Here is a 14673-nt window from a genome sequence, read left to right on the forward strand (position 1 = left end):
TATAGACTAGCTGTGCCCGGCCACGCGTTGCTGTGGCGAAGTATGGTGGTATGGGAAATAAAGTATTGAGGAATTGGTGGTAGTTAAGGTAAAGGGTAAACGTTTTCCCCAGACATTAAGTCCAGTCGTGTCTGACTCTGGAGGTTGGTGCTCATCTCCATTTCTAAGCCGAAGAGCCGGCGTTGTCCATAGACTCCTCCAAGGTCATGTGGGATGACTACATGGAGCGGCGTTACCTTCCCGCCGGAGCAGTACCTATTGATGCACTCACATTTGCATGTTTTCGAACTTCTGGGTTGGCAGAAGCTGGGGCTAACAGTGGGGGCTCTCTCCGCTCCCCCAATTCAAACCTGTGGCCTTTCGGTCCAGAAGTTCAGCAGCTCAGCGCTTTAACACGCTGCGCCATCAGGGGATATTATTTCCTAAAGGTTGTGAATATACAATATTTCTGATTGGTTTTTTTTGTTTGTTGGAGGCAAGTATGAATGCTGCAATTAGGAAAAATGATTAGGATGTAATGGCCTTGCAGCTTTAAAGCCTGGCTGTTTCCTCTGAGTGATTTTTTTGTTGGGAGGTGTTAGCTGGCCCTGATTGTTTCCTGTCTGGAATTCCCTTGTTTTCAGAGTGGTGTTGTTTGCGATATTTTATGTGCTTCTACTGTCTGTGGCCCTGAGAAAACAGGATTTGCCAGACTTTGATGATGGGAATACTTTGTTGGGAGGTGTTAGCTGGCCCCGATTGTTTCCTGTGTGGAATTCCCCTGTTTATTTACTGTCCTGGTTTTAGAGATTATATTGTTCTGCATTATTCTATCCCAGTAATTATTTCATATTAAAGAAGAATCTCACTTATCCAACATTTGCTTATACAATGTTCTGGATTATCCAACGCAGTCTGCCTTTTCATAATCAATGTTTTTGTAGTCAGTGTTTTAAATTCATTGTGATATTTTAGTGGTAAATTTGTAAATACAGTACAGTAGAGTCTCACTTATCCAACATAAACGGGCCGGCAGAATGTTGGATAAGCGAATATGTTGGATAATGAAGAATTAAGGATAACCCTATTAAACATCAAATTAAGTTATGATTTTACAAATTAAGCACCAAAACATCATGTTAGACAACAAATTTGTCAGAAAAGTAGTTCAGTACACAGTAATGCTATATAGTAATTACTGTATTTATGAATTTAGCACCAAAATATCACGATATATTGAAAGCATTGACTACAAAAATGCGTTGGATAATCCAGAACGTTGGATAAGCGAGTGTTGGATAAGTGAGACTCTACTGTAAATACTACATAGCATTACTGCGCATGGAACTATGATGTTTTGGTGCTTAATTTGTATAACGATTACCTAATTTGATGTTTAATTGGCTTTTCCTGAATCCCTTCTTATTATCCAACATATTCACTTATCCTGCCGGCCTGTTTACGTTGGATAAGTGAGACTCTACTGTATATTGATAATCTTAAATTATCTGCTTAGAACTGGATTATATGAGGCCCCTTCTTCACAGCTGTATAAAATGCACACTGAAGTGGATTATATGGCGGTGTGGAGTCAAGATAATCCAGTGCAAAGCAGATAATATAAGATTATAAATGGGTAATATAGCTGTGTGGAAGGGCCTTGAGTCTACACTGCCATATAATCCAGTGCAAATTAGATAATCTGTGGAAGAAGTCTAAGTGAGGCCTAAATCTGCCTGTCCCCTAACTGAAACCTGGCTGTCCCTTGGTTGCTAGGCAACCAAGTGGGCAGAGATTAGCCCTCTAAACTGGCAGCAATTGGATAAAAAAATTATTGCTCTCCCTCTAATTAGGACTTTATTTTTCTTTTCTTTTTGTTGTATCAACCTTGAGGCGTGGATGATGGGTTGTGTTGTCAAATTTTGAGGTTGGGGGGCCTGTACTTTTGTTGTTTTGTGAATTGCCTTGATGCCATCACTCTTTTATATATATAGATATACCTGGGTTCATGTAAAAATATATTGGGTGAAAAGGGGTCACAAGTTGAAAGGGTTTAAGAAGCCCTGCTCTATCTGCTGCATAATTTACCGTTAATTCAGTGTATGCATTAGGAGCAATGTTTATCGGCATTTAGTGTTGAAAGAAGTCTTAAGGACTACACCAAGTTCTGGTGTACAACATTTCAGATACTTTCATTCTAAGGAGGTGCAGAGCTTGGGGAGGGATTTCTTTTTAAGATGTAGTTGCTCAAATTCTTGACCCAAAAGGCCATCCTATGGACATTGGAGTCCAAAGGGTAACTACCCTAAGGGCAGTACAGAAAGGATTTCCCTCCTTTTCCTTTATGAATACCTGAAGGAGACAATTATGGTTTGCAAAGCTGTACCAGGCAAAATTTCTTTGCACAGCTATGTGTTCAAAATGCAGCTGTCCTAAAAAGACCAGCCGTTCCTGGGCATTTTTAACTCTATTGATTTGTTGCGTTTAAGCACCACCAGACCCCCCCTGATCTGAGCAACCTCAGTCTGATAACTCTATGAGCAAGAAGGGAGGAAATCAATACATTTATCTTGCAAAGGAGCAATACGCATTTGCCAAGGTCAACGATTTATCTAAAGGTGACATACAGTTTGTGTCTTTCTCTGCAGGAGTTCTGGAATCCTGAACAATTTCTTCAGTTAACTCGATATGTGTTTCTTTTCTTTTCTTTTTTTGTTTTTGTTTACAAAAAAACCAATTGTTTATGCCTTGGGGAAAATGAAGAATTTGCAAATTTTATGATCCTATGCCATGATGTTGCATGATGCATAAATCAAACAAAAGACATTTTTGTGTCAAAGTTGGTCTATGCGTATTGCTTTAGACAGAACCCAGAATGGAAGGCTGCAATTGTCAGTTATACAATAAAAAGATAGTTGCCCTCCCTCCTGTGGATACCAAAATCCAGGGATGTTCAAGTGCTATTATACACAATGGTGATGTAAAATGATGTCCCTTTTTGGAATTTGTTTTTGAATATTTTCAAGCCATGGATGGTGGAAGCCATAGATGCAGAGTCCGTGAATATGGAGGGCCAACTGTGAATTGAAAGGGATTTTTATTCAACTTAAAAGAAACAAACTCCTCTGTTTTTTAGTGTCAGTTTAAATCAGTTACGTTAATAAGAAAAGCATTGGAGGGAAACAGCAATCAGTGCAGTCCATTTGCTCAGTGTATACAATTTTTGTATATGAGATTGAAAGAGAGGGAGAAAAAGAGAGAAGACTGTCTATATGTTTGTATATGCTTGTGTGTTTGTATCCTTCCTCTGAGGCTGAGCGAATGTGAATTACTGTATGTGTGTCTATATGATAGCCTACATTGTCTCAACCTCAGAGGAAGGCAATGCCAACAAACCCCCTCTGACCAAGGCCCCTTCTATACTTCCATATAATCCAAATTATCAAAGCAGATAATACAAATTATCTGCTTTGAACTGGATTACATGAGTCTACACTGTCATATAATCCAGTTTAAATCAGAAAATCTGGATTTTATATGGCAGTGTAAAGGGGGCCCAAGTCTTGTTAAGAAAATCCTATAATGGGTTCACCTTAAGGATGCAATGTCAGAAATGATTTGAAAGCAGATAACAGCACACCTGTCAACTGTTGGGGCTCACCAAGGGTCTGGGAATTTTTCAGAGGATAAGGGGGATGATAGGTTTCAAACTGAGGAGTCTATGTGATCAAGAAGAATTGCAGGCCTTAGATCAGCGAGAATTGCGGGCAGTTCAAGATGAGACAGAGGATGTTTTGGATTCCGATGTTCCTTAGCAACAGGGGAAAGTGAAAAGTCCATTTATCTTGGGAATCGGTCTTCAGCCGATGAGGACTTTCCCCATGATATCACATTAGGTCTCCAGATGGAGGGAGTGAAAGACAGATTAATTAGACGTTTGGAGAGTCTCCATGAGAAGTCCTTGAAGCCCAGATGTGTGAGGCATGATCTCATGGCTTCCTGGTCGGGCTTGGGCTTAAATTAAGTGGTGTTTACTTGATGTCTCTCAGAGGAGACAACATTGCCATCAGGAGTGGGTTCCTGTCCCAGCTCTCAAGTTCATGATTCAAGTTTTCTGTGGTTGCCTATGTTCCTGGAAGGGTTTGCCATTGACAAAGTTCCTGTTTTCATGCTCATGGATTTATGCCTGTGATTTTGACTCTCTTGATTTCATGTACTTTGCCATTTTTTGACTATTACTCGTTTGTATATGGACTGCTGCTAATTTGTAGTTCCTTTTCTACTACTCTTTTGAGAAATGCTCTTTCTTCCCTTTGTACATGTTTTTCTTAATAAACTGCTGTGATTAGTACTAGTGGACTGGGGTGTGGGGCTGGGTGAAAAGGTGTCCCAAAGCTAGAGTGCAACATCGACTCATTCAGAGATACAAAGGTTTCCCTTACAATATGGCCATTTAGGGCTGCTCTGTGGACATTTACAAAACAGTCAGGGAAAAACCTCCTCTAGGGAGAGAGAGCAAAAGAAAAGGTCTAAGGCAGCTTCCCCATTCACACTTCAGCAGATGAAGAAACCTTGAGCAATCCCTCCTTAGTGGATTGCAATGTACATGAGGGATCCACTTTCCAGAAGAAATAAATTACTAAAAGGATTTCTCAATTATGAGCTATAAATACCAATGAGTCACCCAACAAGAAGGCATTAACTAGATTGCCTGGGGACGCAGAACTAAACTGGAAATTTAAACTTGAAATTTCTCGGGGAAGTCAGAGCAAGCTTTGCTCTTTTGTATTGAATGTTTTGTTTTGTTGGTGGTCAGATGTGAAAAATCCCGTCTGTGAATGCAGCAGTTCACTGAAGGCATTTTTCATGCATTGCGCCAAAAGCACCTTAGAGCACTGTAATGGGAATGAAAGCAGGACAGAGCCATTTTGAAAGTGGATTTATGCTTGAGGCGCTCTGGATTTTGACACCTCTATTACAGAAATGCAAAAACAGGCTTTTGCTTACTCCTCGTGGAAGAAAAATGCCACAGAGCCCTCCTGGAAAAACATGGCTTATTCTTGTGCTATTGACAAAGCTCAAAAAGTCATTGCTCTTGGGACTGAACTAAACAGTCAAGAGTAATAGTATGTGATCCCTCCCTTGTACCCCAACTGTGTGGTTCAAAACTATTTCTGTACAGGGAAGCCAAGCTGCCGATATTCAAGGCCGTGTAGGAGAAATAGAGATATTTTTTAAAGTAGCTGATGATAGAGAATGAATTGGGGCTGTTCCTACAAATTAGAACAATTGTAGGGTATGCTTTCCCCCAAAAGCAGGACTAGAGGCAGCTTATGATAAACCTCTCACTGCTAAAGAGTCTCTTCAATTATGGTTCCGACGTATGCAATGAGAACAGTCTATGGAATAGTCTCGGGTCCAGACTATTTGACAAACCGCATCTCCCACTATAGACCAACTCAGACAACTGCGGTCATCAGAGGAGGCCCTACTCTCAGTCCCACTCCCATCCCAAATGCAGCTGGTGGGAACATAGGGCCTTCTCCGTGGCCTCTTCCCACCTCTGGAACTCCCTTTCCTAAGGAGTTAAAGATGACCACCTCCCTCCCCGCCTTCAAGAAACAGCTGAAGACATACGTTTGCTCACTAGCTTACCTCTGATTAATAGCTACCATTCTTATCTGTGCCCTGTTCACCCCACCAGCTCAATAGACATCTTGAGCAATGATCAATCTGTCTGCCCCTAAGGAACTGGGAATGGTCTGTTTGATGTTTGTTGTTTTGCTTTATGTCTGATATAACAGATTGCATTTTTAATTTAAGTTTAGTTGTTAAGTCATAATTTGTTTTTATATGTTGGGCTGTCAATTTTCGTTATTATGGGTGTATTGTTGTGTTTGGGCACTGAATGGTTGCCTTTTATGTTTGGAATCTGCCCTGCGTCCCTCCAGGGAGATAGGGCAGGCAGAATATAAATAAAGTGTTGTTGTTGTTGTTGTTGTTGTTGTTGTTGTTTTGTTGTTAAAAATTCAGAATACTCATCCTCAAACTTCAGATCTCAGGATGCCATATGATTCCACAGAATCATGCAAAAAACCATGGTATGACAGTAAAGTAGTGTTGTAGCACTATAATTTTGTTGTATGGAAAGGCCGTTAGTCTAAACGAAAGACACATTCCAAACACTTTGGGGAGAAAAGGTTAATTAAGTTAGTTATGCATGTACTGGAGTTACACACAAAAAACAATTTCATTAAAATTTTCACAATGTAGAATTGTCCAGTCAATAAATGATGATGTCATTCCGAAATCATTAAAAACATAATGACCCACCAACCACACACCCCTCCATATGCTATGTTCAAAGAAATGTTGTAAGGAAAAGTTACATTAGGGTCACTTACGTCCACAGTAGGCATGGTAGCAGACGCTGGGCTTGGTTAGGCGGTAGACATAGTAGCCCCCTGGGCATGCCTTGACGTCAACTGTTGTGTTCCAGAGACAGCAGTTCCCATTGAAAGTTGCACAAGCCTGCCTTTGTACAATGCCGTCTGACTCCTGAGGGTGGCTGCCATTCAACCATATTGGGGCATGGGTCCCACAGTGGTTTTCTGGGATGCAGAAAGTAGGCATGGCATCACCAGCCATCCCCGTGAAGCGGTACCATTCTCCATCAACATGGCTGTCACACTCAGGTTGGTCAGTTGAACCATTGAACTGGTATTCGGTGTTCCTCCAAGGTTCATTCAGACTGATGTAAGCAGAGCAGGGATCAAGAGCTAGAGCCAGAAGGAGAAAAAAGAAGTACCCAGTGACTAGTTAATCAATGCTATTACATATGCCGGGAAATTAAGAAATTAATATTAGGAAAAGACAAAGAGTCATGTTCAGGTGGCCAGTTCGATTCTTCATTGCAAGAGTCAGAAACTTGTTTTGCCAGATGTTTTGGCTTTTGTTATGTCAGCTCTTGCTGGTAGGGTTTTCTTGGCAAGATGTTTCAGAGGTGGCTTGTCATTGCCTTTCTCTTAGGACTCATTCACATTATAGAATTATAGTGCCATGATTCCACTTTTATTGCCATGGCTGCATCCTGCAGAATAATGGATCTTGTAGCTTACTGAGGCAACAGAGCTCTTTGGCTCAGAATTCTCTAAACCAGGACTTCCTAAACATTTTCCATGCACAACCTCTTTCTGCCCAAGAAATTATTACATGTTTCCAGGTATATAAAAACATTGACCAGCATTTTCAAGGCTTGCTAAATAGGTCAATTTTCCTTTTTGTGAGTAACAGCGGAAGCATTGTTTAAGTCCACTGTAAACACTGCACATTGCTGCTAACAGATTTGTGTAAATTGGTAGTATTCAGAAACCTTTTATTGTTGTCAATTTTTTAATGATCCCAACATTGAACTAATGGGACCCCATTTGGGATCGAGACCCACAGTTTAAGAAACAGTGCTCTAAACTACAAATCCCAGGATTCCATAGGATGTACCATGATAGTTAAAGTGTAATAACAGTGCTATATGTGTTGTCGAAGGCTTTCATGACCGGAATCACAGGGTTGTTGTGTGTTTTCCGAGCTATATGGCCATGTTCCAGAAGTATTCTCTTCTGACGTTTCGCCCACATCTATGGCAGGCATCCTCAGAGGTAGTGCTATAATTTCCCAGTGTGAATGGACCCTTAGACTGAAAGTCTGTGATCTGCCCAAGCTTTCCTAGGGATGCCACATAACAGCTCCTTTTTTGAGGAGCAGCTACCCCAAGCTCCATCATCGGGAATCTGCCTGAGAGGTATGACTGGAACCACATCCTCCAATTCCCAGCCCCTCCAGGCATTCCAGAAGGATATCATGTTTGATGGTATCGAAGGCCACTGAGAGGACTAGAAGCACCAACAGGGACATACCTGAGACATATCATCCACTAAAGCGACCATAGCAGTCTCAACTCTGTATCCTGCTCTGAAGCCAGTTTAAAATGGGTCAAGGAACTGTGTGTCATCCAAGAAGCACTGTGTTCTCTATATGCCATCCTACAGTGGCATTTCCCCAATCACTGTTAATAAGGAGATGCTGCATTTAAGGAAGGCCTCTTTCTTGATTGATCTCAAGGAAGGACTGTGCCTACAGAAGGAACTGTGTTCAGATGAGAAGAGTATCTGAGCTATTCCAAGCAAGTAGAACTTCAGAAAACTCTAAAAACATTACAAGTGGAAGAAGCTAGACAGAAAAATGTAATTAAAATATTCATTTCAATTATCATCAGAGTTGTATTTAATCTTCTGTGAGCAGCTTCTGCAGCAAAAGTTTGCTGCTTAATCTTTGCATATTTAACACCCGATTAAGCATCAGTTAGCCATGACTGGCTGGGTCTGCCATTGCAGACCCAGGATTTATGATAATATTTTTCTGACTAAGGCCAATTCATTACTTTTGACCGTAGTTATACTAAAATACTCAATTGCTCTGATTAGGCACATCCGAACTGAGCAAAAAGCTGTTCTGTTCTCTTTGAGATTTGATTCCCACCAAGCCTCTTCTCCCACTGTTGTATTGCTTAACCTAAATTTTAGGAAACGTGAGATGCTGTTGGCAGCACTGCTGAGAAACAAGGATGCATTCTGACCTAATGAGAAAATACCCTGGACAGAAATGAACAGTGACTGTTGGCTGCCTATTATTTGAGAGCAGGGGGTTGCCTGTGATTATGAAAGTTATTCTGGTTGTAATTTAGCATAATTCTATTTCAACTGTTAAAGATCTCTGAGTGTCTTTGCTCAGGAAGACAAAACTGTACTATCAATATGCATGAGGAAGGTACTGAGAAAGCCTAAAGAATTTTCAGGGAGAAGATATGGCATGCAATAAGTAAGCCAGCATGGCATAATAGTTTGATCATTGGATTATGATTCTGGAAACTAGGATTCAAACCCTGCTAAACCACGACACCAACTAGATAACCTTGGGTAAGTCTCAGCCTATATTGAGGAAAGCAATGGCAAACCCCAGCAGAACAAATCTTGGCAAGAAAACCTTGTCTGAGTCCAAAAGGATGGAACAAACTTGAATACAAACAACAACACCAACATTTCAATGAGTAATAAACCATCAAGGTAAGATGCAGAAAACTGGACGAGAAAGGGGGCAAAAGGGGGAGTATCCTGGGGAAGGGTGGAGTAGGTTGGCTGGCCAGGAGCAAAACATGGTGTCAATTTTTGCTGCATGTCCTTACATGCACTCCCAAATTCAACTGAAATACTATGAAGTGCACACATGTGTGTGCATGCACACACATGTTTTCACTTCTTAAGTTAGTTAATCATTTTCATCAAAATTTAGCCCTCTTCCTCAAACTTTTTTTTTTTTTTTACAAATTTTCTCTTGAAGATGGAACCAAGGTTGAGATTGTGGATGTTGCTTGACTATTGCCTTCCAGCCCTGCCTGTTGTTGTTGTTGTTACCCTGCTTTTTTCCAGTATTGGAATCAAAATTCCTAACAAATGCATTATATGGCAGTGTAGATTCAGCTACAGTTAAAACATATAAAAGTCAAATATTAAAATAGAATTAAACTAATTCCAGTACTAAAACATTTCAAATTAAATCCTTCTTCCACCTACAATTTGATATTTATTCTCTGAATCCAAGGTTGTCCTATCTTTTATTTCTAATGTACCTTTCTGAGACTCAGGCTTAGTGGTAGACTTCCCTCATAGGTCTAAAGGGCTTTTTTTTTTTTTTTTTAGTGGAGACTGCATTTGTATTTTCCATCATCTTCTAACTCTCACTACCTCTTAAGTGATGAACTCCAGTGCCTGGGCCCTGAGCCATTTCCTGCCTAACTTATTTCATTGACTAAACAAAGAGAGAAAGATATTAAGATCAAAGCCATAATCTAGAATTTAATTGTTTATTTAGGTAAATATTAATTTTGTCAAAGGGCACAGCTACACTGTAGAAGTAATGCAGTTTTACTTTTAATTGCCATGTCTCAATGTAATGCATTTTAATTGCCATGGCTAAATGTTATGAAATCATTATAGATTTACAAGGTTTTTAGCTTTCTCTGCCAAAGAGTTTTAGTGACTCACCAAAGTGCAAACCTCTGGTTTCCATAGCATAGCATTGAGCCATGGCAGTTAAAGTAGGGTCAAACTCTATTAATAATACTGTTAAGTGGCAACCTGAGTCAACTTTCAGGATCTAATTTCAAGTCAACCAACTGCATCTAATGTAAGGAGATACTAATTCAATGAATCAAGGTTTAAATATTTGTGACATTTACATGGAAATCTTAATACCCAGAGAGAAGGAACCATACTTTCCAACAAATGCAGAATGCAGTGTTACTGTTATATAAGGTTTGCAACCTTGACTTTATACTAGAGTTTGAAAAAGTTCCTTTTCCAAGCTTCAACAGTGATTTCTGGAAGACATTATGTGAAGAAGCAACTTTTCTGAGACCTGCTTTAATATTCCTTCATCCTTAGTGACACCTGTGTGTTTTCTGCACTAAAAGCTGACTTGCCAAGGAGTCTCAACACAACAAGTACAAGTATCGAATAAATAGTTTAGCATCTACTCACCCACTGTATTATCCTGTAAAGGCTGTGCTTTGGCCTGGAGGCAGAAGGACAAAAGGAGAACCTGAAACATCCCTCCTTGTCCAGGGCAACCTGTGGTATCTGAATAATCCTGTTAAGTGCACACAATGAGATGTGTCTTCAGTCTGTGGAACCAAGCTCAAAGTGGATAAGAGAAAGACTGATCAGGATGCTAGGGGTTTTATCAGAGGAAAAGGATGAGGGGATACTGAGGGATCATTTGTAGCCTTGACCTACTCTGTCTTTTAGAGACAAAAAAACCCTTCACTCATTTGGTGTATTTTCAAACCCATCCTCCAATTGTTCTCTTGATTTCCAGTGGCACCTCTGCTATCTAATCGGTAAAGTGTGACCAAGGAAGGGCTACATCCTGTGGAAATGGGGATGGAGAGGAAAGATGGGTCATCTTTATCACCATTTTAATTTCCCTCCATTCTATTTCCTTAAAAGAGGAAAAGGTGACCAGAGAGATTCTTGCTCTGAGGAAATAGCACACGAAGGAACAAAGTTTCAGTCCTGAAGCTTCCAAATTGGAACATAAATGTATGTGGAATGGAGTCGATACAGAATATCCTTCTCAACTCAACTGGTTACCCCCAACTGTTCTGGGGATGGTTTTACCTAGTCATGGTGTGGTTGTTTATATCCAAAGTGTTTCTTGTTTAAGTTTTAATAATACTGAATTTTACTTGGTTTTTAACTATGCAAGAACTAGTGCATATAGTATTTTATGTAGTATTTTAAGGGTGCATCTCGCCATTGATGTATGTAGTATTTTAACAATTTACATAGTATTTCATTGGTGCATTTCATGTTGGATTTTATAAGCTGGTATTTGTGTATTTATTTGTTTGTCCTGTATGTTGCCCCACCATGGCGCAGTGTGTTAAAGCGCTGAGCTGCTGAACTTGCAGACCAAAAACTTGCAGGTTCGAATCCGGCAAGCGGAGTGAGCGCCTGCAGTTAGCCCCAGCTTCTGCCAAGCTAGCAGTTTGAAAATATGCAAATGTGAGTAGATCAATAGGTACCGCTCTGAAAGGAAGATAACAGCACTCCATGCAGTCATGCCGGCCACATGACCTTGGAGGTGTCTATGGACAACGCCGGCTCTTCGGCTTAGAAATGGAGATGAGCACCACCCCCAGAGTCGGACATGACTGGACTTAATGTCAGGGGAAATCCTTTATCTTTACTACGGTATATGTGTAAGACCTATAGTCTAAGCACTGAATAAACTAAACTTTTTGTTAACTCAACTGTTTACTCTCAACTGAAATTCGAGTTTTCTTTTACAGGTAATTTCAAGTATTTCTGAAGGTTCAAATGCATCTAGTAATTCAACAGTCATTCAAATGACTGAAACAAAAGCAATAAAAACCTTCAATAACTTCAGGTTAGAATTCAAAGATGTAACCTTGTTAGTATACATCAGTATGCAAAGGGATCTTTTAGCAACTTTGAGAAATTACTAGCATAAGCTTTCATAGAATTCAGTCTATTTCTTCAGATGCATGGAGTGAAGTACCTCGGAACAGGTTGAATATGTGAATAGCAATAGAAATGCAGAACTTGTGAGTATGGTGGTGAGGTATTCCTAAACATTTTACTCCATGTAATAGATGAAGCAAACTTTAAGTCTATGCCACCAATTTCTTTCTCTAATCCTTCCCCTCAAATGTGCTATAAAATCTCTTTGCATCCAGGCTATAGTGTCTACCAGATATGGCTATTTCAGGAAAGGCTGCTTTTTCTGCTTCCTTTGCCCCATCCTTGGGCCATTGTGAATGGAATTCTAGATTTGCTATGATGAGGAACCGGAAATTTTGCACATCACAATGAATCCCTTATCTTGCTAACTTCGCCTGCCTCTATTAATAGGACTGTGGGTCAGTTAGTGCAGAGATGTGCACACAATTTCAGCAGTGAAGAACAACCTTAAAGTATTTTCCATTCTACCCTTCTGTCTTAACAGAAAGTGCTTGACTTGTCTCAAAATTCTTGCAAATTATTCATCTCTTTCCCCCTCCCACCATATACACTTACAAACATGCTCATTACATGTAAGGAAAACACACGAGATCCTGAAATATGCTTTTCATCCAATGCCACAAGCTTTTTGGGAGAATCATGTCATGACATCAGGAAGGATGATATCTCAATGGCAACATTGTGTTTTAAGGCTGGGCATGTCAACAAAGATGGTGTTTCTCTCGTGAACTCACACTGAATGATCCTTAGATATTGGTGGGACATGAAACAAGGCCTTCTGGTGACTGCAAGTGAACAGTAGAAAGTTAGGTTTTTGAAGGGTACATGTGTGTGTCACATCACCAAATAAAACGGAATGTGGTCTTTTGGGGCTTTGTAAAGACTAGAACCATGCACATGTCCCCAACACACTTTCAAAGTTCAGGTTGGCTATTCAGATCCATCCTCAATTCACTGTAGATTAATGGAAGCCCAATCTAAATCAGGTTCTAAATATGGAAATTTGAAAACCTGGATTCTAGGTCCTCCTGTTGACTTACACCAATGAGGACAAGATCACATTATCATTATGAAATTGAGCCACGTGGTTCCCTATCACCCAGTTTGCTCTTGCAGAATTCTGGGAAATTGGTTTAAGGATCTCTCTGGCTGATAAATCCAAAGGTTCTGCCCTAAACTACATATCCCAGAATTCTGCAAGAGCAAACTGGGCAATAACAAACTAGGGACCTCTGCTTTTTGATGCTAGTGTGATATTGTCCTCAGTAATCACACCAACTCACACACCTGCATGAAGTATGGAGACATGAAAGATCCAAATTCTGGATTTGTCGTTAGGGGTTTTATATTAGGTATCATTACAATTTGTATCCCCCTCCACCAACCCCATATGGTATTTAAAAGCATCTACACTCAGGGCCCATCAAGACAGACCCATAATGCAGGATCTATCTCAGTTTTACTGGAGGTGTCCAGACAACATTTCCAGTAAAACCGAATTAATTCATAACAAACCAGGATTTTTAAACCCGCTTTGGCATGGATTTTCATCCTGTCTGGAAGTGCCCCCCATTGAATGCTTAGCCTTAGTCTTGACAATTCATGCTGGTTTTGTCTTAACACTGTTTCCCTACTTCTGGAACTGGAAGCATCTTCTCAGAGCTTTTAAACTTCCCTAACAGTTGGTGAACTACATCAAAGAAAAATCAGATAAAGAACAAGAGTTAGGGTGGGTTAAAGTACTGTACAGAAAGCTGGCATGATGGTCAGATGTTGGCCCTAACTTAGTAGTCAGAAAATATGTTGTACAGCAAAAATACAATGTAATGACCAGAACTAAAATGTTGTCACTTTGACTGAACCCCCGGTGGTGCAATGGATTAAACCCTTTGCTGGCAGGACTGCTGACCGAAAGATCAGTGGCTTGAATCTGGGGAGCGGGATGAGCTCCCATCTGTCAGCTCTAGCTTCCCATGTGGGGACATGAGACAAGCCTCCCACAAGATGGTAAAACATCCTGGTCTCCCCTGAGCAACGTCCTTGCAGACAGTCAATTCTCTCACACCATAAGCAACTTGCAGTTTCTCCAGTCACTCCTGACACAAAAAAAAGTTTCTTTGACACACCATGCTGAATGAAACTTTGCTGTATGTTACAAAAGCAACGGGAGAAATCCATTGTTCTAATGAGTTCTAGATTCATCTTAAACCTTGCCCCATCTTAAAAGTTGGCATATGAAGCAGAGGACAAACTGCTATATAATAAAAGCCAAATAGTAAACACCGATATATAGCAGACACAAATGAAAAACTGATGCTTTTACTGCAGAGCTATTAAAGAAAATAGTTGGTTTTGGGACTTCCAAAAGATAAACTGCCACCAAAAGTTGACAATACAGTCAGTCAAGGGAAGTGATGTGCGGTCTATTTACAAGCTGATGTACTCTACCATTCAGGATCAAATAAAAAAGTGACAGGTTTCAGCTTCCCATTTCTGATGTGAAATACAAGGACATATAAGAAAGATATTTCCTGACCATTTCTTTTTCCCTCTCCCGAGCTCAGCTCATGTTTGCTGCCTAGTGTTATTCATTTGG

The 14673-nt window shown here is 40.2% G+C and overlaps 1 protein-coding gene across 1 annotated transcript in view; it reads right to left on the reverse strand.

The window, feature by feature from the left end:
- Window positions 1–11093, reverse strand: part of oit3 (oncoprotein induced transcript 3) — a 54972-nt gene extending 43879 nt beyond the window's left edge. The window contains exons 1-2 of the mRNA XM_008106672.3: window positions 10572–11093; window positions 6384–6758 (exon numbers count right to left, since the gene is read on the reverse strand). Coding sequence (XP_008104879.2) covers window positions 6384–6758; window positions 10572–10641 — 445 coding nt within the window. The 5' untranslated portion in view covers window positions 10642–11093. The remainder of the gene's footprint in view (window positions 1–6383; window positions 6759–10571) is intronic.
- Window positions 11094–14673: the final 3580 nt, after the last annotated feature.

This window comes from Anolis carolinensis, chromosome 3 (genome assembly GCF_035594765.1).
Source record: "Anolis carolinensis isolate JA03-04 chromosome 3, rAnoCar3.1.pri, whole genome shotgun sequence".
Lineage (NCBI taxonomy): Eukaryota > Metazoa > Chordata > Lepidosauria > Squamata > Dactyloidae > Anolis > Anolis carolinensis.